The following is a 27,344-nucleotide window of genomic DNA, read 5'->3' as shown; positions in this document are numbered from 1 at the left end:
CGCCAAGAGATCTACGTATTTACTCAAATTATCGCGTTAGCCGACTGGCGGATAGACAGTGCTTGATTAAAATATTTTTCTAGGGCACAGATGGACTGCTACCCGCATTAGGAACACAGGTTTCTTACAATATCAGAGAGCATCAGCGATAACGGATGCGCAGGAATTAAGCAGAAAAGCGTAACTGCAGTTCCAAAACACCGACAAACTGAGCTCAAGGAAAGAGTATTTATAAAAAAATTCCGAAATAGGTTAATTATGCTTGGCTAAAGTGGGTGCATCCCAACAAAGTAGTGGGACATACTTAGACCAGGTCGCCCATTTTAATACGACTGAATGAGCTAAAGCCGTTCCTCCTTGACAAAAAGTTGCACCACCTATTTCTACTTTGGAGACGTAGAGGGCAGTTATGGCCTTTCTGAATCTGTCCTCAACATGCTTGCGTCATTGCAGTTTACTGTCTAAAGTAACTCCAATATATTTATCCTTTGAAAGGAGTTCTAGCCTGAAAAACCGCAATTAAAAGAGTTTGCAGTAATTTGAAACTTAGTATTTTGTATCCTCTATTAAACATACCAATTTCAGTCTTCAAAGGATACACTTTGAGCCCGACTGCATGGAAGCAGAAGCAGTCCACTACAGAGATAAGTTCAACCTGCAGTATCTCGTCTGAAGTCTGAAGAGATTTTTACGCTGCTTTTAGAGGAATTTAACCAGCTCATGCGATAACTGAGCAAGCAGTGTCATTGCAGAGGGGACAGTACCCTTCCTTGGATGCGTGCCTATGGACGCATATATTATTATGGAGAAGTATCCTAGACTTGATAGGATAGTCCTTCTCATTGCAAGTTGCTCCAAGAATTTCACAAGTGGCAGGTACAACTCCCCTGTCCAATAAGGAGTCGAATACGGCTAGCGCCTAAACATTGTTAAACGCTCCTAATATGTCGAGTAAGATACCGAGAGTAAAGGGCTTAAAGTCAGCCTCTTTCTCTATCCTAATGGTTATAGCATGGAGCGCTACCTTTACGGTTTTGGCTGCCGAGTACGCGTGTTGAAAGCTGAAAAGTTTTCAGTGTTACTTCTAATCTTTATATCGAACAGCTCTTCCATGTTTTTGAGGAGAAATAATGTAAGGCTTATTGGTCTGGAATCATTAGGCTTTGCATATGAAGCCCGTCCTGTTTTGGGTACGAAGCTTATCTTTACCTTCACATTTTTAGTATATGGCAAAGCCTTACATATTCATCAAAGGATTCTTGGGGCATGATACATAGTATCCAACTTGCCACTAGGAGAATGAAAGGGGGGTTAAGAATTTAATGGGTCATTGGGCCTTGTGTGCTCTAATTAAATTCCCAATGAAAGGATAGTTAACCGGATGGTCGTCGGCTGTTGGTGGTTCCTTAGTGCAGCCAGAAAAGTGAGCATCCATTGAAACCTTCAACATTTCATTAAAACCTCCAAAATGGCCAGAATGGACGTCAATCCTGAATTGCAACAAGCGTAAAAAGATATCGGCTTGTAAAAACAAGCAATGTCACTAACATTAGGACTGCTACAACCTTAATAGCTGTAAATTAAGTTTATGCAATAGAAAACCAACCAAACACTTCATCAAGCCAAGAGCATTTCTATGAAAAATTGAGGCGCAATCATCCACTAAAACTCAATTAACCTCAAACGTGCTATTGTGTCTAGGGTGGGAGATAAAAGAAATGTAACTTTCACATACCTGGAATTGCAGCCTGCAAAACTGTTTGCGGGAAGTATATGGATACTAAATAGCAACAAAACTCTCTCATCAATGTGGCTTCTAGGAAAAATGTAAAGCAAAATAAGCGGACGAGAAGTGAAGTGAAGACAGGTACATATGCACTTACATGGCAGGTACATAAAACATATTGACATCCCATACACACACGCGTATTGACAAACGCACACACACACACACACATATATATACACTTGCCAAGTTGGAATAAAATAAACAAAAGACCATTTGCTCTTTCCTGACAAATTTGCAACGTAACATTGGCGCTGAGGAAGGCTGCTGCACTAGAAACAGAAAAAAAAACACCAACAGCATACTAAAACAAGTAAGGAAGGTTAATTTCGGGTGTAACCGAACATTACAAACTCAGTTGAGAGCTATGGTGACAACATAAGGGAAAATAACCATGTAGGAAAATGAACCGAGGGAAACCCTGGAATGTGTTTTTATGACATGTGTATCAAATGAAAGGCATTAAAGAGTATTTTATGAGGGAGTAGGCCATAGTTCTATAGGTGGACGCCATTTAGGGATATAGCCATAAAAGTGGATCAGGGTTGACTCTAGAATGCGTTTGTACGATATGGGTATCAAATTAAAGGTGTTAATGAGGGTTTTAAAAGGGAGTGGTAGTTGTTGTATAGGTGGTCGCATTTTCGAAATATCGCCATAAAGGTGGACCAGGGGTGACTCTAGAATTTGTTTGTACAATATAGGTATCAAAAGAAAGGTGTTAATGAGTATTTTTAAAAGGGAGTGGGCCTTAGTTCTATAGGTGGACGCCTTTTCGAGGTATCGCAATAAAGGTGGACCAGGGGTGACTCTAGACTTTGTTAGTACGATATGGGTATCAAATGAAAGGTGTTAATGAGTATTTTTAAAAGGGAGAGGCCTTCGTTCTATAGGTGTTCGCCTTTTTGAGATATCGCCATAAAGGTGGACCAGGGGTGACTTTAGAATATTTTTGTACGATATGGGTATCAAATGAAAGGTGTTAATGAGTATTTTAAAAGCGAGTAGGCCTTAGTTCTCTAGGTGGACGCCGTTTCGAAATATCGCCATAAAGGTGGACCAGAGGTGACTCTAGAATGTGTTTGTACGATATTGGTATCAAATTAAAGATATTAATGAGAGTTTTAAAAGGGAGTGGTGGTTGTTGTATAGTTGGTCGCATTTTCGAAATATCGCCATAAAGGTGGACCAGGGGTGACTCTAGAATTTGTTTCTACAATATGGGTATCAAAAGAAAGGTGTTAATGTGTATTTTAAAAGGGAGTAATCCTTAGTTCCATAGGTGGACGCCGTTTCGTGATATCGCCATAAAGGTGGGCCAGGGGTGACTCTAGAATTCGTTTGTGCAATATGGGTATCAAACGAAAGGAGTTAATGGGTATTTTAAAAGAGAGTGGGCCTTAGTTCTATAGGTGGACGCCTTTTCGAGATATCGCCATAAAGGTGGACCAGGGGTGACTCTAGAATGAGTTTGTACGATATGGGTATGAAATTAAAGGTATTAAGGAGAGTTTTAAAAGGGAGTGGTGGTAGTTGTATATGTGAAGGCGTTTTCCAGATATCAACCAAAATGTGGAACAGTGTGACCCAGGACATCATCTGTTGGATACCGTTAATTTATTTATATATGTAATACCTGGCAAGATTTTAAGGGTTTTTTATTTCGCCCTGCAGAACTTTTTCATTTTCTTCTACTTAATATGGTATGTGTCACAACCATTTTATAAAGTTTTTTCTAAAGTTATATTTCGCTTCAATAAAACAATCCAATTACCTTACCATGTTTCATCCCTTTTTGCGTATTTGGTATAGAATTATGGCATTTTTCGTAATTTTCGATATCGAAAAAGTGGGCGTGGTCATAGTGGGATTTTGTTCATCTTTCATATCAAGATAAAGTGAGTTGAAGTAAGCACGTGAACTAAGTTCATTAAAGATATGTCGATTTTTGTTCAAGTTATCGTGTTAACGGCCATGCGGAAGGACGACTGTGTATAAAAACTGGGCGTGGCATCAACCGATTTCGCCCGTTTTCGCAGAAAAGAGTTAACGTCATAAAATCTATGCCCCTACCAAATTTCAAAAGGATTGGTTAATTTTTGTTCGACTTATGGCGTTAAAAGTATCCTAGACAAATTAAATGAAAAAGGGCTGAGCCACGCCCATTTTGAAATTTTCTTTTATTTTTGTATTTTGTTGCACTATATCATTACTGGAGTTGAATGTTGACATAATTTACTTATATATTGTAAAGATATTAAATTTTTTGTTAAAATTTTACTTAAAAAAAAATTTTTTTTTTTAAAGTGGGCGTGGTCCTTCTCCGATTTTGCAAATTTTTATTAAGCGTACATATAGTAATAGGATTAACGTTCCTGCCAAATTTCATCATGATATCTTCAACGACTGCCAAATTACAGCTTGCAAAATTTTTAAATTACCTTCTTTTAAAAGTGGGCGGTGCCACGCCCATTGTCCAAAATTTTACTAATTTTCTATTCTGCGTCATAAGTTCAACTCATCTACCAAGTTTCGTCGCTTTATCTGTCTTTTGTAATGAAGTATCGCAATTTTTTGGTTTTTCGAAATTTTCGATATCGAAAAAGTGGGCGTGGTTATAGTCCGATATCGTTCATTTTAAATAGTGATCTGAGATGAGTGCTCAGGAACCTACATACCAAATTTCATCAAGATACCTAAAAATTTACTCAAGTTATCGTGTTAACGGACGGACGGACGGACATGGCTCAATCAAATTTTTTTTCGATCCTGATTATTTTGATATATGGAAGTCTATATCTATTTCGATTCCTTTATATATGAACAACCAATCGTTATCCAATCAAACTTAATATACTCTGTGAGCTCTGCTCAACTGAGTATAAAAATGCAAGCGCCAACAGAAGTAATATACTCACACATATGCACATACAACAACAAATACAGAAAAAAATATCAAATGGGGACTTGATTATAAGGCGGAAATAGCAATTTTTCACTTAAACCGCATTGATACTCAATAACTACGACGTCCAGCAAGCAATGCAAGACGAAGTGGTGGTCATACAGTAAGTAACTGTAACTCTAACAACAATAGCAAAAACAACGAAAGTCGTAACAGCTATAATGAAGAAGTAGTGAAAAATTTATAGGCAACATTCGTTTGAAACTTTAACAAATGTGCTGGCGAAAGGAACATCTATTTCAATAACTTACACTTACACACACACACATGAACTCATATATGCTTGTAAGTATGTGTGTTTATATGACGCTACCAGTTTAAAGTTCGTTTGCTCTAAAAGTTGCCGCTCAGAGGCAAGCAATGCGGAACAAACGCAAGGTTTATAGCACGGAGGAAAAAAAAAAAACAACTGGACGGAAGTAACGGAAATACTTGGGCTGGGAAATGAAACATGAATTAAAGTCAAAGCAGCTGTGACCTAATAGGCTGTGTAGCAAGCTCTAATAGATGTATGTAGTAAGAGCTGAATTTGAAAGCAATAAACAAAAAACACAATAAAGGAGAAAAAATGTAAGGATGAAAGGAGGACATACTTCGTTAAGCAATTTTAAAAGAGTGACGGCTCCGACACATTGAATACAGTTCTTCTACGGGCGCTCGTGTAAAGGTCGTCTAAGTAAAGAAATATGATAGAATACAAAGTTTTTGTATACTTTATGTACCTCAGTTGGAAGATGGGCAGCTGAAGTAAATATTTATTGCAATGATTGCAGCTAACTTTGTTTTGCCTCTCCTTCTCTCTTCTCTTCTCTTCTCTGCCTTTCCTTCTCGGCCACCCTGCGCCTGCCGCTCTCCCTCTCCAATTCACACTCTCTCTCCCTCTCGCTTACCTTCCATCTCCCTATACCGCTCACTTTGTCTATTCTCTATTCTTCTGACCTTACCTTTCACTCCATCACTCTTCCTTGCAGTCTCCTCTACTTCCCCCTATATATCCCTTTATCCCGTTTCCTTTTCATTTTTATCTTCTTCTTCCTCTTCATACTCCTCACCAATAACTGACCGTTCCATCACAGCCAGCACGACTTCAGGACTAACAGGCACACAGAAACAGTTTTCTTTCAACTGTAAGCCGTAACCCATAGAGTGTCTGGGATTTGCTTGACTTCGAAAGATCAACAATACTTCTCATAAAAGCATTAATATAGCACTGCAGAAGAGGAGAAATCGAGGACCTATCCAAAAATGGAGAAGTATTGTTGAATTTTCTTACGAGAACTGCCCCTTACTGTGAAGCCTAGTAGCGGATGAACTCGTACAAAGTATTTCAGACAATAGTATGACACCCAAGGTTCTACGGATGATAATAGTATGATATAGTTAATAAAAGGGGTAATTTCGAGAGCAAGCTATGCGATAACATACAGAGAGAGAGTTAAATAAAACAACGAGAAGGTGCGCCAGTGTGGGCCTTAGAATTAACCCATTAAAGATGGCAATCATCGCGAAGAAGAGTCGTACAGCCCCAAGAACAATTGGCACTGGAATGTGAAAATAAAGTAATTGGGGGTAATATTTTAGTAGGGATATCAAGTAGGGATACGTAGTGGTATGCAACTGTCTAGCAGGAAAATCATAGCAATGCAACTCATATGTCCTGAGACAGATGTATACTACGATAGTGCAACCCACTATCAGCTAAGGCTCGATAGCGTCGACAGCGAGAACAAATCGAATGACAAAAAGTCCAGTGCTGACAAAACTTCATCAGTTATTAGTGCCGCTTGTAGCCAATCCGCGTCAAGCAGCACTCAAGGAAATGTTGGTTTTAGTAATAAAATCAGCACTGGCCTAAGAGTGCGTGGAAACGCTGGACCAAATAGAAACCCGTAATGAGGTACTACTGGCCTAGATTCGGGGACACAGGGAATGGAAAGCGGATAGCTGAGCGAGAGAGGCAGTCATTGTAAGGAGACATAAGTTCCTAGAAGAAAGAGAAAAGGATGCTGGCGCAATGTGCCAAGTTAAAGGTAATCGAAGTTGGTAAGACACAGTACAAACCGCTACAGAGAAACCAGTGGCCTTTAAAATTTTAAACTAAGAGGTGATCTTAGAAGATTTTGTAGACTCAAAAGCCACATGAATAAAAATGGCATACAATCGAGTAATACTTGGCGGTTTTGTCATCGATCGCCCGAGGCGACTGAATAAATGCTCCCGCAGGCTATGCTTCCTCAAAACGTTGGGTTAAGTATTTGAGCTCTCCATGGCCAGAGAATTTCCACATTTAATCCCTCAAGACAATGAAACCACTAGATTTTATCAGAGAACAATCCGCAACACTTATCTATCGGTCTAATCCTCTTCTTCTAATATTCCTATTTTTACTACGATTCCGCCTTCCTCTTTTTTTCCCTCTTGCTCTCTCACATTTTTTTCCCTCTCATTTTTTCACTCATTTTCCTTCTCGGTACTTCTTTAAGCTCTACCCTTATCTCTGTCTTTTCATCTATGTAGTATATCTCTCCCTGCTCTCTACCCGACTTCTTCGTCTTCCTCTTTCAAAATTGTGCTGCATTGAACATTGCTCTACAATAAAAATGACTGTCAGTTTGTTAGTGATTGCTCTTACTGGATGGGGCGGGGAACTGGTACAACAGCAACAACAACAACAACAGTGAATGCAATCCCATGCACGGAATGGTTGGTGTTTATCTATTAGTGTTGGTTTGATGTATTGAATTAATATTCTGGTAAAAATTCCCGGCTAGTTCTAATTAAAATTGACTAGATGATCACTTCTGCATTATCCGAGCACAAGCTGAGGTATCCCTACATACAAACCGTATACATAACCAGGCTGTTCGACCACGTTCTAGAAGTGTTCTTCCGTCAGTCTACATAGTTCAAATCCGAACTTGTTTTTACCAGTTTTTTATCGAGAAGTTAAGCTTGCATGCATTACATAAGAAGGCATGCCTGGTAACTGATGCATATTCTACTTTCATTTTAGGCCATTCGCAATCTTTCGTGTAACTTGCGAGCTTTGAAATAATTGGTGAGCTCAGTACCGCTATACCATTCCGGAAGCTGTTTTCAAATTGTTCGCGAAGTTTTTTTACAATAAATATAATATGCAAGCGTCCATTTTGTGGACTGATGAAATCTGTGATAAGCTATTTGGTGAGCCAGTACACAGTCTTATAAACCGCTAAAACCACAACAACAACCAGTACAAACTTAAAGTTCCGACAGCTTGGAAAGTTCGCATTTGTCAGTTGTTTTTATTGTATTTGCTCCCATTTAGATAAATTTCCTACAGGGTCTTTTACATAAGGCTTTGTAAATAAATAATAATGGCTCTTAGCAAATTTGAAGTACTTTTCATTGACATATAAGGACTAAATTGAGTCAAAGTGATATTTTTTTAACACTGAAAATCTAAACTGGATTATGGCGATTTAGGACAGAGAAAGAGAGTTGCGTGCAAAATAAATGGAGACAATCAAAGGAATACTTCAGTGAGTTGCAGAAAGGTTGACCATTGGGCAAATGGTTTTGATTTAAAAAGCATAGCAAAAAATACAAAAGATAATAATGGAAAGTTATTTGCTTTTACAATTTGGTTGATAACAGGGAAGACGCATGTCCCCAGGGATGCTAAATTGTTTAAAAAGGAATTTTAAATATTTGACTGTGAAAATATATTGATTTAGTGTTTCTTGTGTTTATAGCTTGCGATACTTATAAGTGCACATAAATGTGTAGGAAATATGAATATCAATATTTAAATATAAAATAAAAGTATTTTGTAAGTTTTTCTGTTTTATTTATTTTTAGTAAATAAACAATCAAATGCAAATCTTATTGTTTATTCAAAAATGTCACAGAACCCACACAAGTATTTTATCTTTGCCCTAAAACAAATTATTCCCTTCTACATGTTTGAATGGTACTACAATAATAAAATAGGGATACATTCGGTTCTCCCAACCATTAATGGCAAATGGTTAACTCTTTGACCGGAAATATCGGTGGGTTAGGGCCCTGTTGCCTTTTTTTATATTTTTAGTTCTATTTGCATGGAAGACTAGCACGCTCCAAATTTTTACATACAAACAAAGAAAGTCGGTTATTTGAGGATCTTCCACGCGAGCAACCGCATTCCCTTTATTTACTACTGAATAAGCAAGTTTTCTGGTACTTGTCAATTATAAAAAGTTCCGTTCCTAAATGGGCGCTGTCTTAAAAGAATATATGTTAATATTAAGTACCACCTCAGCAGCGATTAAGGCAATAATCTCACACAAAACTTCATAAAAAAGTGTTCTGGAATGCAAATAAGCATTGGGTTTCTCGGTCATCAAGGGACAGAAGGTAACGAAAAGGCTGACTGGTTGACAAAGGAGGGTGTAACATTTTCTGAAATGAAGATAGACGTCCCAATCCGCATGAGAGGAATTAAAAGGAAACTGGAGTAATATATGATCCATCAAACAGGAAAGGCGTGGACAAACGCGCCGGACTACAAAACTTCTAGGACTCACAAACTGGCTCATATCTCTGAAGAGAGAAGATTTAGGGCTCAGAATGGGCATAGTAACTCAACATTGCTTTCTGACGTCACACGGTTATAAGTTTGGCCCCGTCAGTCCCAGCAGGTGCAGGAAGTGCGATCTAAACGAAAAGAATGGTTGAAGACGTATTTGGCGCCCGCCAGGTCAAGGGTCCAGTTATTAGGGGCGGAAGAGTTGCCATATCTCGAAGCAGCAATTAAGATAGGTCCTAGAAAACTTCTAGTACGTGCCAAGAGGATGGAGTTATTCGATGACATAAGTCCAGGTACCTGACTGGGGTTCTTCCGTTTGGTCATCGAACAAATTCTGGAAACATTATGGATACATTCAGTCCATGTGAGGTCTTTATTGGCCGGCCGATTTGATCCCTTATTTACTAATTAGTCTGTTGCATAAAACTCTCATCCCTGATGCGAAAGTTCCAATAGTAGGGATCCATAGCTAAAGTTAGATTCAGTTGAAAAACTCGGCTGCAGCGTATACCCTGAATTCCAATCTGAAATCCAGCAGCAAAAGCAGCCTGGTGCAATTGATTCACACAATAAGCGCTTCAAATGTAACTTGTTCCACCCGTCACAAGCTAAATTGAGCTTATACTTCTTATTTGTAAAATATAAAAGTTAGGTTAAAAAACGAATTTGGATCTCGGTTTCTCACTAATAAGCATGTAACAGCCAGTTTTCGTAAGGTTTTTATAGTTTGTCTGGAATAGGGAAGTGAGGTCATCCGCTTACATAGAAAGGTGATTTCGTAGTTCCACATGGTAATCCATTCGTGTAAAACGCACACCTAACTTTTATATTTCACCAGTTTCGTATCAAACAAATATTCACCTTTAAGTGGAGGAGTTTCGAAACTTCTTAAATTATTAGTTTGAGAGAAATTACTTAAAAAAATTCAAACGGAAAAATTTCAACCGTCACTTTGAAACTCCCCGCAACCTGCCCAGATGTAACAATGGAATGACACTCACCGACTTCACTTGCCTCACGGAAAAATCAGGAGATCTACGCCTTAACAGCATGTTTTTAAGCGCAGCTAACGGCCATACGCAAGTAGGCTAATAAGAAACCGAACGAACCGTTCACGCAATGACTTCTTAGTCAATTCCAGATTATTTATATAGGCAATTTGATGGAGTAAGGAAAGCCGAAAGAACTACTCTGCCAATTCTGGGAATCTATTGCAGTCAGGTCTGGGCTCAGAGCTCTCCCGAGACTCATTTTTACTTTCACTACAACAAAAAATCCTGTATAGGCAACAAATTAACAAAATATAGCCATCGATAGAGCTCGGGAATCACAAGGACCCTATTACGCAATCAGCAGCATGTAATTGCTCTGCAGCGGCAAGGTAATTCCCAATGCAAGTAAGCGTAAAAAAAAGCTAGGAATTATCATCCTGCTTCACACTGCCTACAGAGGCCAATGCTCTCGATACAAAAAAATTAAGAAAATATGAAAGGCAAGGGCTATGAGTTCATCGGCTCTACGGTTATAATTGTACTCATGTTGTGCTGGCAACACACTCCTCATACGAAAGACTACTCAAGAGAAGTATTCAGATATAATCCCTGAACTTCATAAAGGGGTCAGACGTGCTATTTACTATTTAGGTCTAAAAATAACTTGATTCTGTCACATCACTGCAGTGTCTTTCTGGCGGAAATTCTAGCCGAAAAGAAAGCAGCAGAAATTCTGGAAGAAACGTGCTGCAGTCATTACAGTCACTAATTCTTATCAAGAAGTGTCCACAAAATCAAAGAAAAATAAGAGAGACTTTGCTCAGGCCATACTATACATCTGTACCGGATTCCCGATCAATAAGGGATAAAAGGTAACGAAAAGTCCGCTGAATTGGCAAAAGAGACCGCCAACGAGCTAGAAGTTAGAATATACCCACGAGAGGTATGCTTGTCATAAAAGCCGACTAAAATACGCAAATTGTTTGTGTAGCGCAACTTTTGCAAGGGGATACCAGCACAATTTGTTACTTTTTCTACCTATTTTCTAACCTCAACTACCTGTGGCGAATCCTGTTTCTTTAGCAGCCGATGCTCTGGCCACCTCAAGTTCCTCATGGAACTACAATGTAATCATATTTAATCGTTGATGGTCGGGCTTTTACCTTAGTAGTGTTTCTTACCGAAACAGTCAAAAACAGTCCGCAAAAAGGGTGTGTTCATGTCTTTGGGATGAATAGAAAGGATTAATGAGCTGTACATGATCTATACAGCAGAAAATGCTTGAAAAGAGCGCAGGACAGAAAAATTTCTAAGATTTTGTGCAAATCCTACGACATAAGACTCCCAAAGTTGATTGGGTCTCTGAAGGGAGAAGATTTACGGCTCACAAAGGGCATACTAACTGAACAATGCCTTCTGGCGTCACATTGCGCATAAGTAAGATTTCATTAGCAGATGTTAGGACATTCAAGCTGCATGAAAAACAAAATGGTAGAGTGCGTTTTGCGTTCGTGTCCAAGCTTCAGCTAGGAGGCTTCAGCGACTAAGGGAGGCAGAGTTGCCAAATCTCAAGGCAGCAACTAAGCTAGGTCCTAGAAAACGTCTGCTATTTGCGAAGAAGAAGGAGTTATTCTATGACACAAGTTTTTCGTTTGGGTCGTCAAACATGTTTTGCTAACACTATGGACACATTCAGTTTATTTGAGGTCTTTATTGACTGGCCAGTTCTACCTAACATAACATGCAGCGCGAATACGGTACTGATGCTTATTCTACTTGCACAGTAATCCATGAAGTGGCTTGAAGAAAAACAAGCCTGCATCCTGCATATATCAAAAAGGTGTAGCTAGATTACACAAGGTAACTAAAGGCCAGCAGACAAATTTAGCGAGACTCCGTGAATGACTTCTTAATCACCACTTGCTACAAATGAGAAATATAACCCACTGCAAAAAGACAGCGTTAGTTTGACAAAACCTGAGCTTGTATGGCTAATTCAATGGCTTCTCCCTATACAGACACGGCCAAGTAGGCAGAATAGAGGGCCCCCAAAAAATGAAAAAGACTTTTCAAATTTTCTTACAAACATAAAATGCTAGAGAGTGGAAGCAAAATATAATCAGAACTGAAAATAAATTTTACTCAAATAAATAAAACTCAATTGACCGCATTGATAAGGCAGCGACCAACCAGGTTCCTAAAAAGGACTCATTTGGCAAATCGTATGAGCATGCAAAGAAGTGAAAGGAGAGTATAATGAATAATAAAAAAACACTGAACACTCAGTGAGTAAGTCATTGCAAAGCAGATTTGCAAACGTGTGCTTTTTTATACGGATCGATAGAAGAGAGTTTAGTTTCATTCCGCGAAAAGGTCAATGATTTCGAGGGAAAAACAAAACAATTATTACCTGGTGTAGGTTATACAGAAATCGTAAAATGTACTCGACGTAGAAAACCAGCCTAACGACGGAAATGCTCCAGAGGTAGATTTTTCGCCTCGCGATGATTTTAGGACGAAAGGTTTCCTCGAAATCATCGATAACCTTCACAGTGAAAGTATATGGAAGTTTCAGAGAAATTTACATTTCTCATCAACTTTTCTCTAAGTGATGGAGACCTCCACGAAGCTACAAACAACTTAGTTATTTTTTATTCTAAAGATTTGGAAGAATTTTTCATTGAAATGAAAACTCATAGTCATTTGTATAAGATTCTAATGGAAGATCAACTCTTCGGATTTTTATAACATTTCACAAATTGTTCTGCCGAACGATCCTTCTCACAATTAAAAAAAATCAAATCTGCTGAAAGGGCTACAACGCGACAAGAGCGACCCGAGATGTTAGGTATAATTTGCATTGATTCAGATTTATTGAACAAAATCGATATTGACGATATAAACGACATGTTTAAAATGTAGACAGTAATTTTATTGATACTATTACATTGTGGCAATAAAATTTTTATGAAAAATATAAGTTTGTGTTGTTTAAGTAAATAAAGAAGAGAAATGACGTGAAAAAGGGCCCCAAATTGATGGTTGGCTAGGGCCCCGTTGTGGGTTAATCCTGCCCTCTTCACAGACAGTTTTAGCACGACATTAACCTTTTCTGCTTATGTTCTGTTGGAGACACAAAGGGTAGCCGTAAAATTCCCATTACATAACTCGTCATTTTCTTTACATCCACGGCCGCATTGTTAGGCCCAGATATCGTTTAGAGAACAGATGCTTATCTTGGTTCGAGCCGGCAGTTCGAGGGCTCAAACAAATCACGTATGCGATAGTTGTTGTTGTTCTTATTTTAGAGATATGGACACCTCCCGAAGGCCTTGAGGATGGTCCTTTACTGGATGCAGATCAGGTACGTTCCGGTAACAAGCACCATAAAGGTACTAGCCCGACCATATAGGGAACGATTTGTTATGACCACATGCAGCCTTCTAGGCCATTCCCTCCCACCCCCTTGATCCATCAGGAGTTCGGGGCCGCCAGAGCTTCTGCTGTTAATGAAACTAGATTCGCCACGGGTTGGTGAGGTTGGCGATTGGGTTGGAAAAGTTATATGTTGCGCTGATAACCCCTTTAGAGGGTAGCGCTACACAAACCCTTGTATAAATTTGTTATTTTAGTCGCTTTTTACGACAGGAATACCTACCGCGTGTATATTGTAAGCCCCTAACCCGTTGGGCGCGCACACGGCAATTGAACTATTTAGTACCGGAGCGTCCCGATTTCTTATGTTTCGCCACGACAGAGTGCTTGCTATAAAAACAGTTATATTTTTCTCACAATTTTTGACTGAAAATTTTTGCTCAACTTTTTCTATTATCACAGTATCTTACTGTGGTACTAAAATGTATTTCACAAAGCTTATTTTCATTCAACCCCTTTAAATTTCTCTGTTTGATTACTTTCACTTTTATTGGCCTCTTTCAGCTCCCACAACGTTTGGCACGCATGGCTGGTCTCAATTTACGCGAAACAAATAACGAATTTGGTGTTGGTAATAATTCACCATTTGGTAGTCGGAGCAGTCGTGCTGGTAGTCGCATTAACTCAATGCGCAACTCAAAAATGCAAGTCGATCTAAAGGCACTTGATAAGCTTGTTTCTAATCTATTGGAACAGCACACAGCAGCTGTCAGAGGTGGCACTGTAAATAATACAACAACATCACCATCAGGCACTTTGCCACATCAACGTAAAACATCAATGAAATTTAATCGTTGGCGTCCAACGTCACGTTCAGCACATTCGTACAAAGCTAATGAAACTGAAAATAATAATGGAAGAAATTTTGGCACTGAATTGTGTAGTGCAATGGGTATTCCTAATATTGGTGGAGGTGGTGGTGGTGGTGGTGGTGGTGGTGGTGGTGGAGGAGTAGGTGGTAGTTGTGTTGTTTCAATGCCAACGATAATGGAAACAGGAATTGGTATGATGACACCACGCAATGATATTAACAGTGTTAGCGGTGGTGTTGTTGGTGGAGATGGTATTGGTGGTGGTAGTGGTTGGTCATCATCGTTGGAACGCAATACCCGTGCCGCACGTAATGCGCTCAATACAATTGCAAACGCACAACATCGTCGCAGTCTGGCAAAAAGTAATGAAGAATCTCTGAATTTAACGAAACATTACGAACAGTAAAATTTGATTTTAGATTATTTAGATACGACAATTTAGTATATTTAGATAAGTGGTAGATAAAGAAGATATAAGCACATGCATATGTGATATCTATAAATCCTATAAAATAAAACAACGTTTTATTTAATCATCCGACGCGTTTCGACGCAATTTTTGCTTCTTCATCAGAGATTTTTTAATCATAATTTTTTGTACATTAACAACTAATATTTTTTGTTAAATAACATTTAAGGTATAGACATACACATCCATAAATACATCATTGACACACTGTACACCCTTTGCTTTCACCAGTCAAACATTTACTAGAGTAGATTAGTTATTAATGTACAAAAAATTATGATTAAAAAATCCCTGCTGAAGACGCAAAAATTGCGTCGAAACGCGTAGGATGATTAAATAAAACGCTGTTTTATTAAGAAGGAAAAAAACCCCCGGCCGAAAAGCTCCAATAAAAATATTATTAAAATTGTTACTTGGCCCAATACAATTACTTATAAATAAAGTTGCTTCAATTTTAAAACGGTTTATTGCATTTGAAAGCATAGCTACGTTATATGGACATTTTTAATAAAATTTTAAGGTATATATTTAAAGAGCGTGGAAAATTGCCAAAATGTAGTAAAAAATCATAAAATTTTTGTTTACACAGCTTTAAGTCAAGAGCGGATGGAACAGTAGGAATATTTCTTCTTTGCAGTAAAACCTTGAAATGGTTTCCATCGTTCTGCATAAAAACAAAAAACTTGGTTTCCTTCTTATATGAGCAAAATTGTTTATACAAAAGTAACATTTTTTCCAAGAAAACGCAATTCGTTTGTTTGTTCGTTGTGAACTGTACGAGCAAATTAGCTTTGAGTGGGACTTTCACCACTCATATTATGCGTCACATACATTCAAGTTGAATTAGAGCGGATGGTGAAAACAGACAGCATCCGTTAGCGTTGTTTAACTTCGAGAGTGTGTTGCTGGTTATTGTTATGATTAAAATGATGCATAATGAACAACATAAATTGCTATGAGCCTTCGAAGCAGCTGGATCTTACAATTGGGTTATGATTTTGACCTGATACAAAAATGCGACTTTGGAATATCTGCAGAGAATTGCTTCAGTACTTCAAAGACAAGTAGATACAAGGTAGAAGGTGTGGGTGGAGCACTGATCCTCACTACACCAAAGGCCAGATTTTGGATTCTACACATGACTAAGTCGGAGGATACGCGTAATATGCTGCAGCGTCAAAACCCGAATATACCAACACGGAATTGGAATGTGCTTCATGTATCAAATACTCACGGACTTAGGGGAGCCAGCACTGCATACTCCAACTTAATACGGAATCGGAGTGTGTGTTACACTCACAGACGGAAGGAATATCTAGGGGTACCAGCGTCTTAGAAAGACGAGTCGTAAGGACAATAACCACAATACGCTAAAGCAGAGGAGGTAAAAAGCGAAAACCTGAAAGTAGAGTCAAATTACGTAGTCAGAGAGGTAGGTGCTGGTAGTGGACAAACAGCTCAACGATGTTGCGAAAAGTGGACCAAGGACCGATCTATTCGAACAAATTCTATTTATGATTTAATTTGCCTTAAATTTGTTGGACTGGGTCTGGGACTAGGACTAGGACTGGGAATGGAGCTAGGACTGGGACGAGGACTGGTACTAGGAGTAGGACTAGGACTAGGACTGGGACTGGGACTGGGACTGGGACTGGGACTGGGACTGGGACTGGGACTGGGAATGGGACTGGGACTGGGACTGGGAATGGGAAAGGGAATGGGACTAGGACTGGGACTGGGACTGGGACTGGGACTGGGACTGGGACTAGGACTGGGACTGGGACTGGGACTGGGACTGGGACTGGGACTGGGACTGGGACTGGGACTGGGACTGGGACTGGGACTGGGACTATCTTAGTAGCAGTTATTCTTGGTGAATGAATGAATTCCAATTCTTCTTCTTTGCAGATAATTTCAAAATTTTAAAAAATTAATATCCCCATATTACGTTGTTGTATATATTTTGATTCGAATTACGATTATCATAAAGTTTGAAAATTAACTTCTTACTACTCACATGTCGTTCTAGAAAACTTGGCAGATTATCAGTTGGACGTTTTTCACGATCTGAATTTCCATAAAATGCAGTTAAGTTGGCGCCTAGGCGTATTGTAACTTCGTAACGCGTTTTGCCATTGCGTGCTGTAAAATAAGAAAAAAATTTACTGAGCAAACTACTTATAGGGGTTTACTAAAGTATACAAGTGGGCGTGGTATTAACCAATTTTTCGAATTTCTAAAAGAGCAGTTTTCATTTCAATAGAGCTCCAGATTTCGTCCCTATATTTTCAACCGTTCTCAAGTTCACGGGTAAAAAGCTATTTTAACTTTCGTGTAGACGGTAGTCTGCATTTCTAGCAAATTTGAAAAAAATTTCGAATATAATATAAAATTTCTATTCGATTTGGGCCATCAAGTCCCTTATTTTCTCAAACTCCCAAACACTTTTTGAAATGGGTAAATTTTGATGGTATAATTAAGAACATTGAGGACCTCCTTTTCTTGCTATCGCAATGTAACACGCTTTTATTAGAACAGTTAGGACTGTGATATAAACTGTAAGATTTAATAAATTAGGTGTAAAGTTTTGATGTTAAAAATATATAATTATGTACAATATGGAATTTTTTTGGCGCAGATGAAGAAGCCTAATTATCGTTAAAGGTTACAATGAACTTAAAAAGTGTTATATATCTTTACAGTCAATTTATTTTTTACTTTTTAGTTAATTTTATTAACCAATAATAAAAGCTTATTTTTAAAAAAGTTTTTTTCTTTAATTTTATATCCTTTACTTTCCTTTCCTCTCCTATCCTTACCTTTCCTCTTCTTTCCTTTCCTTTTCTTTATTTTCCTCTCCCTAATTTTATTTTATTATCAACAAAAAAATCACAAAAAATATTTTTGGCTCCAACATGAAAAATCCGTTTCTTTTTAGTTAAAATGTTTTATTTTAGTTTTTTTATTTATTAGCCAATACAAAACCGACCGACCGACCGACAAAAACCGGACCTTAATTCATACTCGCATAAAAACAGCACGAAAGATCACTTTTATTTAATTTCATTTTATTTTATTTTATTTTATTTTATTTTATTTTATTTTATTTTTTATTTATTAGCTAACACAAAACCGACCGACCGACCGATAAAAACCGGACCACAATTCATACTCGCACAAATACAACACGAACGATCACGTTTATTTTATTTCATTTTATTTTATTTTATTTTTTATTTATTAGCTAACACAAACCCGACCGACCGACCGACCGATAAAAACCGGACCACAATTCATACTCGCACAAATACAACACGAATGATCACGTTTATTTTATTTTTTTTTATTTATTAAACAAAACCAACCAACCGACCGAACGAGAGAAACCTGAACACAATGTATACTCGCATAAATACAACACGAATGATCTCGTTTATTTTATTTTATTTTTTATTTATTAGCCAATACAAAACCGACCGACCGACCGATAAAAACCGGACCACAATTCATACTCGCACAAATACAACACGAACGATCACGTTTATTTTATTTCATTTTATTTTATTTTATTTTTTATTTATTAGCTAACACAAAACCGACCGACCGACCGACCGATAAAAACCGGACCACAATTCATACTCGCATAAATACAACACGAATGATCTCGTTTATTTTATTTTATTTTGTTTTATTTTATTTTTAATTTATTAGCTAACACAAAACCGACCGACCGATAAAAACGGGACCACAATTCATACTCGCACAAATACAACACGAACGATCACGTTTATTTTATTTTATTTTTTTTATTTATTAAACAAAACCAACCGACCGACCGAACGAGAGAAACCCGACCACAATGTATACTCGCATAAATACAACACGAATGATCTCGTTTATTTTATCTTATTTTAATTTATTTTTTATTTATTAGCTAACACAAAACCGACCGACCGACCGACCGATAAAAACCGGACCACAATATATACTCGCACAAATACAACACGAATGATCACGTTTATTTTATTTTTTTTTTTTATTTATTAAACAAAACCAACCGACCGACCGAACGAGAGAAACCCGAACACAATGTATACTCGCATAAATACAACACGAATGATCTCGTTTATTTTATTTTATTTTTTATTTATTAGCTAACACAAAACCGACCGACCGACCGACCGATAAAAACCGGACCACAATTCATACTCGCATAAATACAACACGAATGATCTAGTTTATTTTATTTTATTTTGTTTTATTTTATTTTTAATTTATTAGCTAACACAAAACCGACCGACCGATAAAAACGGGACCACAATTCATACTCGCACAAATACAACACGAACGATCACGTTTATTTTATTTTATTTTTTTTATTTATTAAACAAAACCAACCGACCGACCGAACGAGAGAAACCCGACCACAATGTATACTCGCATAAACACAACACGAATGATCTCGTTTATTTTATCTTATTTTGTTTTATTTTATTTTTAATTTATTAGCTAACACAAAACCAACCGACCGATAAAAACGGGACCACAATTCATACTCGCACAAATACAACACGAACGATCACGTTTATTTTATTTTATTTTTTTTATTTATTAAACAAAACCAACCGACCGACCGAACGAGAGAAACCCGACCACAATGTATACTCGCATAAATACAACACGAATGATCTCGTTTATTTTATCTTATTTTAATTTATTTTTTATTTATTAGCTAACACAAAACCGACCGACCGACCGACCGATAAAAACCGGACCACAATATATACTCGCACAAATACAACACGAATGATCACGTTTATTTTATTTTTTTTTTTTTATTTATTAAACAAAACCAACCGACCGACCGAACGAGAGAAACCCGAACACAATGTATACTCGCATAAATACAACACGAATGATCTCGTTTATTTTATTTTATTTTTTATTTATTAGCTAACACAAAACCGACCGACCGACCGACCGATAAAAACCGGACCACAATTCATACTCGCATAAATACAACACGAATGATCTCGTTTATTTTATTTTATTTTGTTTTATTTTATTTTTAATTTATTAGCTAACACAAAACCGACCGACCGATAAAAACGGGACCACAATTCATACTCGCACAAATACAACACGAACGATCACGTTTATTTTATTTTATTTTTTTTATTTATTAAACAAAACCAACCGACCGACCGAACGAGAGAAACCCGACCACAATGTATACTCGCATAAATACAACACGAATGATCTCGTTTATTTTATCTTATTTTAATTTATTTTTTATTTATTAGCTAACACAAAACCGACCGACCGACCGACCTATAAAAACCGGACCACAATATATACTCGCACAAATACAACACGAATGATCACGTTTATTTTATTTTTTTTTTTTTATTTATTAAACAAAACCAACCGACCGACCGAACGAGAGAAACCCGACCACAATGTATACTCGCATAAATACAACACGAATGATCTCGTTTATTTTATCTTATTTTAATTTATTTTTTATTTATTAGCTAACACAAAACCGACCGACCGACCGACCGATAAAAACCGGACCACAATTCATACTCGCACAAATACAACACGAATGATCACGTTTATTTTATTTTTTTTTATTTATTAAACAAAACCAACCAACCGACCGAACGAGAGAAACCCGAACACAATGTATACTCGCATAAATACAACACGAATGATCTCGTTTATTTTATTTTATTTTTTATTTATTAGCCAATACAAAACCGACCGACCGACCGATAAAAACCGGACCACAATTCATACTCGCACAAATACAACACGAACGATCACGTTTATTTTATTTCATTTTATTTTATTTTATTTTTTATTAGCTAACACAAAACCGACCGACCGACCGACCGATAAAAACCGGACCACAATTCATACTCGCATAAATACAACACGAATGATCTCGTTTATTTTATTTTATTTTGTTTTATTTTATTTTTAATTTATTAGCTAACACAAAACCGACCGACCGATAAAAACGGGACCACAATTCATACTCGCACAAATACAACACGAACGATCACGTTTATTTTATTTTATTTTTTTTATTTACCGACCGACCGAACGAGAGAAACCCGACCACAATGTATACTCGCATAAATACAACACGAATGATCTCGTTTATTTTATTTTATTTTTTATTTATTAGCTAACACAAAACCGACCGACCGACCGATCGATAAAAACTGGACCACAATTGATACTCGCGCAAATACAACACGAACGATCACGTTTATTTTATTTCATTTTATTTTGTTTTATTTTATTTTTTATTTATTAGCTAACACAAAACCGACCGACCGACCGACCGATAAAAACCGGACCACAATTCATACTCGCATAAATACAACACGAATGATCTCGTTTATTTTATTTTATTTTGTTTTATTTTATTTTTAATTTATTAGCTAACACAAAACCGACCGACCGACCGACCGATAAAAACCGGACCACAATTCATACTCTCACAAATACAACACGAATGATCACGTTTATTTTTTTTTTTTTTTTATTTATTAAACAAAACCAACCGACCGACCGAACGAGAGAAACCCGAACACAATGTATACTCGCATAAATACAACACGAATGATCTCGTTTATTTTATTTTATTTTTTATTTATTAGCTAACACAAAACCGACCGACCGACCGATCGATAAAAACTGGACCACAATTGATACTCGCGCAAATACAACACGAACGATCACGTTTATTTTATTTCATTTTATTTTGTTTTATTTTATTTTTTATTTATTAGCTAACACAAAACCGACCGACCGACCGACCGATAAAGACCGGACCACAATTCATACTCGCATAAATACAACACGAATGATCTCGTTTATTTTATTTTATTTTGTTTTATTTTATTTTTAATTTATTAGCTAACACAAAACCGACCGACCGACCGACCGATAAAAACCGGACCACAATTCATACTCTCACAAATACAACACGAATGATCACGTTTATTTTATTTTTTTTTTTTATTCATTAAACAAAACCAACCGACCGACCGAACGAGAGAAACCCGACCACAATGTATACTCGCATAAATACAACACGAATGATCACGTTTATTTTATTTTATTTTTTTTATTTATTAAACAAAACCAACCGACCGACCGAACGAGAGAAACCCGACCACAATGTATACTCGCATAAATACAACACGAATGATCTCGTTTATTTTATCTTATTTTAATTTATTTTTTATTTATTAGCTAACACAAAACCGACCGACCGACCGACCGATAAAAACCGGACCACAATACATACTCGCACAAATACAACACGAATGATCACGTTTATTTTATTTTTTTTTTTTTTATTTATTAAACAAAACCAACCGACCGACCGAACGAGAGAAACCCGAACACAATGTATACTCGCATAAATACAACACGAATGATCTCGTTTATTTTATTTTATTTTTTATTTATTAGCTAACACAAAACCGACCGACCGACCGATCGATAAAAACTGGACCACAATTGATACTCGCGCAAATACAACACGAACGATCACGTTTATTTTATTTCATTTTATTTTGTTTTATTTTATTTTTTATTTATTAGCTAACACAAAACCGACCGACCGACCGACCGATAAAAACCGGACCACAATTCATACTCGCATAAATACAACACGAATGATCTCGTTTATTTTATTTTATTTTGTTTTATTTTATTTTTAATTTATTAGCTAACACAAAACCGACCGACCGACCGACCGATAAAACCGGACCACAATTCATACTCGCACAAATACAACACGAATGATCACGTTTATTTAATTTTTTTTTTATTTATTAAACAAAACCAACCGACCGACCGAACGAGAGAAACCCGACCACAATGTATACTGGCATAAATACAACACGAATGATCTCGTTTATTTTATTTTATTTTATTTAATTTAATTTTTTATTTATTAGCTAACACAAAACCGACCGACCGACCGACCGATAAAAACCGGACCACAATTCATACTCGCACAAATGCAACACGAATGATCACGTTTATTTAATTTTTTTTTTTATTTATTAAACAAAACCAACCGACCGACCGAACGAGAGAAACCCGACCACAATGTATACTGGCATAAATACAACACGAATGATCTCGTTTATTTTATTTTATTTAATTTTATTTTTTATTTATTAGCTAACACAAAACCGACCGACCGACCGACCGATAAAAACCGGACCACAATTCATACTCGCACAAATACAACACGAATGATAACGTTTATTTCATTTTTTTTTTTTTTTATTTATTAAACAAAACCAACCGACCGACCGAACGAGAGAAACCCGACCACAATGTATACTCGCATAAATACAACACGAATGATCTCGTTTATTTAATTTTATTTTGTTTCATTTATTTTTTATTTATTAGCTAACACAAAACCGACCGACCGATAAAATCCGGACCACAATTCATACTCGCACAAATACAACACGAATGATCACGTTTACTTTATTTTTTTTTTTTTTATTAAACAAAACCAACCGACCGACCGAACGAGAGAAACCCGACCACAATGTATACTTGCATAAATACAACACGAATGATCTCGTTTATTTTATTTTATTTTGTTTTATTTATTTTTTATTTATTAGCTAACACAAAACCGACCGACCGACCGACCGATAAAAACCGGACCACAATTCATACTGGCACAAATACAACACGAATGATCACGTTTATTTTATTTTATTTTTTTTTATTTATTAAACAAAACCAACCGACCGACCGAACGAGAGAAACCCGACCACAATGTATACTCGCATAAATACAACACGAATGATCTCGTTTATTTTGTTTTATTTTATTTTATTTTATTTTATTTTATTGTATTTTTTATTTATTAGCTAACACAAAACCGACCGACCGACCGACCGATAAAAACCGGACCACAATTCATACTCGCACAAATACAACACGAATGATCACGTTTACTTTATTTTTTTTTTTATTTATTAAACAAAACCAACCGACCGACCGAACGAGAGAAACCCGACCACAATGTATACTCGCATAAATACAACACGAATGATCTCGTTTATTTTGTTTTATTTTATTTTATTTTATTTTATTTTATTTTATTGTATTTTTTATTTATTAGCTAACACAAAACCGACCGACCGACCGACCGATAAAAATCGGACCACAATTCATACTCGCACAAATACAACACGAATGATCACGTTTACTTTATTTTTTTTTTTTTTATTTATTAAACAAAACCAACCGACCGACCGAACGAGAGAAACCCGACCACAATGTATACTCGCACAAATACAACACGAATGATCACGTTTACTTTATTTTTTTTTTTTATTTATTAAACAAAACCAACCGACCGACCGATCGAGAGAAACCCGACCACAATGTATACTCGCATAAATACAACACGAATGATCTCGTTTATTTTATTTTATTTTGTTTCATTTATTTTTTATTTATTAGCTAACACAAAACCGACTGACCGATAAAAACCGGACCACAATTCATACTCGCACAAATACAACACGAATGATCACGTTTACTTTATTTTTTTTTTTTTATTAAACAAAACCAACCGACCGACCGAACGAGAGAAACCCGACCACAATGTATACTTGCATAAATACAACACGAATGATCTCGTTTATTTTATTTTATTTTGTTTCATTGATTTTTTATTTATTAGCTAACACAAAACCGACCGACCGACCGACCGATAAAAACCGGACCACAATTCATACTCGCACAAATACAACACGAATGATCACGTTTATTTTATTTTATTTTTTTGATTTATTAAACAAAACCAACCGACCGACCGAACGAGAGAAACCCGACCACAATGTATACTCGCATAAATACAACACGAATGATCTCGTTTATTTTATTTTATTTTGTTTCATTTATTTTTTATTTATTAGCTAACACAAAACCGACCGACCGACCGACCGATAAAAACCGGACCACAATTCATACTCGCACAAATACAACACGAATGATCACGTTTATTTTATCTTATTTTTTTTTTTTATTTATTAAACAAAACCAACCGACCGACCGAACGAGAGAAACCCGACCACAATTCATACTCGCACATATACAACACGAATGATCACGTTGATTTTGTTTCATTTTATTTTATTTATTAGCCAACACAAAACTGACCGACCGACCGACAAAAACTGGACCACAATTCATGGTAATTCTTTACTTAAGCTCACAACTTCTAAAACTAGTTCAAAAATATCGGGAGTGGTGTCAAAAGACACGTTTTGATCCCAGGGCCACGAATCCGGAAGCGGATTTTCAAAATTTTATTTATGTCAAAAGATATTTCCATATCGCCCTGGAGCGCTCCGAAACCGGGGGTGGGATCCATAGTATTTTTGCGCAGAACACCTTTCTGCATTGGCGGCCTTCGCCCGCGCCTATAAAAAATTACCCTGGGTGGGCCCAACGCTGGTTTGGAGACCAAAACTATATCCGCGCATAAATACAACAATAAAGATCACAAACAAAATAACGGGATTATTGCTTTTTTTGATATTTTTTTTCATATATATTGAGTAATTGAAGCAAGAAGGCAGGAGTGGCCGTAAAATGCATTGATTAATTTGCAAAATTCTTCATATTTCTTTTAAGTGAACACTTTTATATAATTTTTTTGATGGATTCTAAGCTCGAAGGTAAGTAAAATTTTTTAATAGTAATTCTTTCGCAATTAGAGTATTTTCAATATATTTAACATTCCGTTATTAAGAAGAAACGGTATTTTTTCTCTATATTTTTAATTTTAGGGACAAAAAAGTTATATACATCCGCCGACATCCGGGCTAAATTTTACATATAGCCGCAAGTATTCTCTAATAGTCGAAAGAAAAAATCATTGCGAATTCTTTGCACATCTATTTTAAAATTTTTTTTTTTAGATTTAGTTATCTTTACATATAAAATAGGATTTGTGTACGTACCAGCTCCGACGAGATATTTGAACCTTTAAAGCTGATCTACAAACGGCAAAAGCAATTCCCAGGTACACGGAACAAACGAGTAGCCATAAAACACACAAAAATAAACGCGCAAGGTCAACTAGAGCACACCAAAAGCAAAAAGGCGAATATCACTGACCTCAACCTGCCACAACCTACCGCACCAGTCACCAAGGCATAAAAACAGGTACATACAAGGCAATCCTAATGCAGGTATAACCACACAGGAACGCTACACAAAACAACACCATTTGGTAGCATCTACGCCAATATCTGAATGTAATATAAATACTGCGCAACTGATAACAAATCAGAACGATCAACGACACTTAAGATGGCAGCACAACAATCATCAACTATTCACCCTGTCGGAAAACCAAAAACACAAAGCAGTTTAGTTATAACCGTACCAAGAACGGAGTTTTTTGACATTTGGGTTCAACATTCGAAGGAAACCAGATATAAAGAATTATTGAGTTTTGTTGTACTTAAGTACGATTTAAGCGAAGCAGCCGAGTATTCGATAAAAATTTTAAGCTTACAAATATCGGCATATTCGTCGAAGCTGGATCAAAAGTGGAACACTTCTGGAAGACATAAGGAGCGATTTTTGAATAAAAACTCGGAGTGGCTTTCGGGTCCAGACTTCACATTTACAATAACGGTGGATTCAAAGTTGCCATCAGACCAACCAACCACTTCTTCAGGTAACCCCGGCCCCGGAAGACGAATGAAGGACTTTGTTAGCTGCAGTGAAAAAACCAAACGGCGTCGAGTGGATGACCTCTTGCAATCTAGAAGTCCTGGTGAGTTACTTTATGCGGCAGAAGTATCAACGTCTTTTTCCGGCAACAGAAATGTTGCTAATATTATAAAAAAATCACAGGAAACCACTCAAATATCCGGCAAAAAGATGACATGTGAGCCAGATGCAAGATGCTTGAGCAATGTAGAAGCTTTAGCATACTACGTAGATAGCAAGTCGATGACTCATGGGTACAAAACGACTCGGAAGTGGAGCATCAAGGCAAGCCATTAGGTTTATCCATCATTTTATAGTCTAAGAAAAGATAAGGAAGAATGCTATCCAAATGAAATTGATGTGGGTGAAACACGTGCGGAAATTGAAGTCCATTCCGTATTAGACAAAACTGTTGAGCGTTTTGTTTTAGCAAATCAAGAAGTTTTTGTTAGTTTATTACCTACAAACTTGACGTATACTTTAATCAGCAAGTGGGGCTGCGATGGAAGCTCTGGCCATAGCACATATAAGCAAAAGTTGACA

The 27,344-nt window shown here is 36.8% G+C and overlaps 2 protein-coding genes across 2 annotated transcripts in view; one reads left to right on the top strand and one right to left on the bottom strand.

Annotated features, from left to right (window-relative positions):
• LOC137239647 (uncharacterized) overlaps window positions 1–15,887 on the top strand; it is a 244,279-nt gene extending 228,392 nt beyond the window's left edge. The window contains exon 13 of the mRNA XM_067765190.1: window positions 14,232–15,887. Within this exon, the coding sequence (XP_067621291.1) occupies window positions 14,232–14,945 (714 nt within the window). The 3' untranslated portion in view covers window positions 14,946–15,887. The remainder of the gene's footprint in view (window positions 1–14,231) is intronic.
• Window positions 1–27,344, bottom strand: part of LOC137241500 (serine-rich adhesin for platelets) — a 759,406-nt gene that overhangs the window by 533,739 nt on the left and 198,323 nt on the right. The window contains exon 5 of the mRNA XM_067769103.1: window positions 17,026–17,150. Within this exon, the coding sequence (XP_067625204.1) occupies window positions 17,026–17,150 (125 nt within the window). The remainder of the gene's footprint in view (window positions 1–17,025; window positions 17,151–27,344) is intronic.

This window comes from Eurosta solidaginis, chromosome 2, assembly GCF_040869045.1.
Source record: "Eurosta solidaginis isolate ZX-2024a chromosome 2, ASM4086904v1, whole genome shotgun sequence".
In the NCBI taxonomy this organism is placed as follows: domain Eukaryota; kingdom Metazoa; phylum Arthropoda; class Insecta; order Diptera; family Tephritidae; genus Eurosta; species Eurosta solidaginis.
This window is presented reverse-complemented; position numbering and strand designations above follow the sequence as displayed.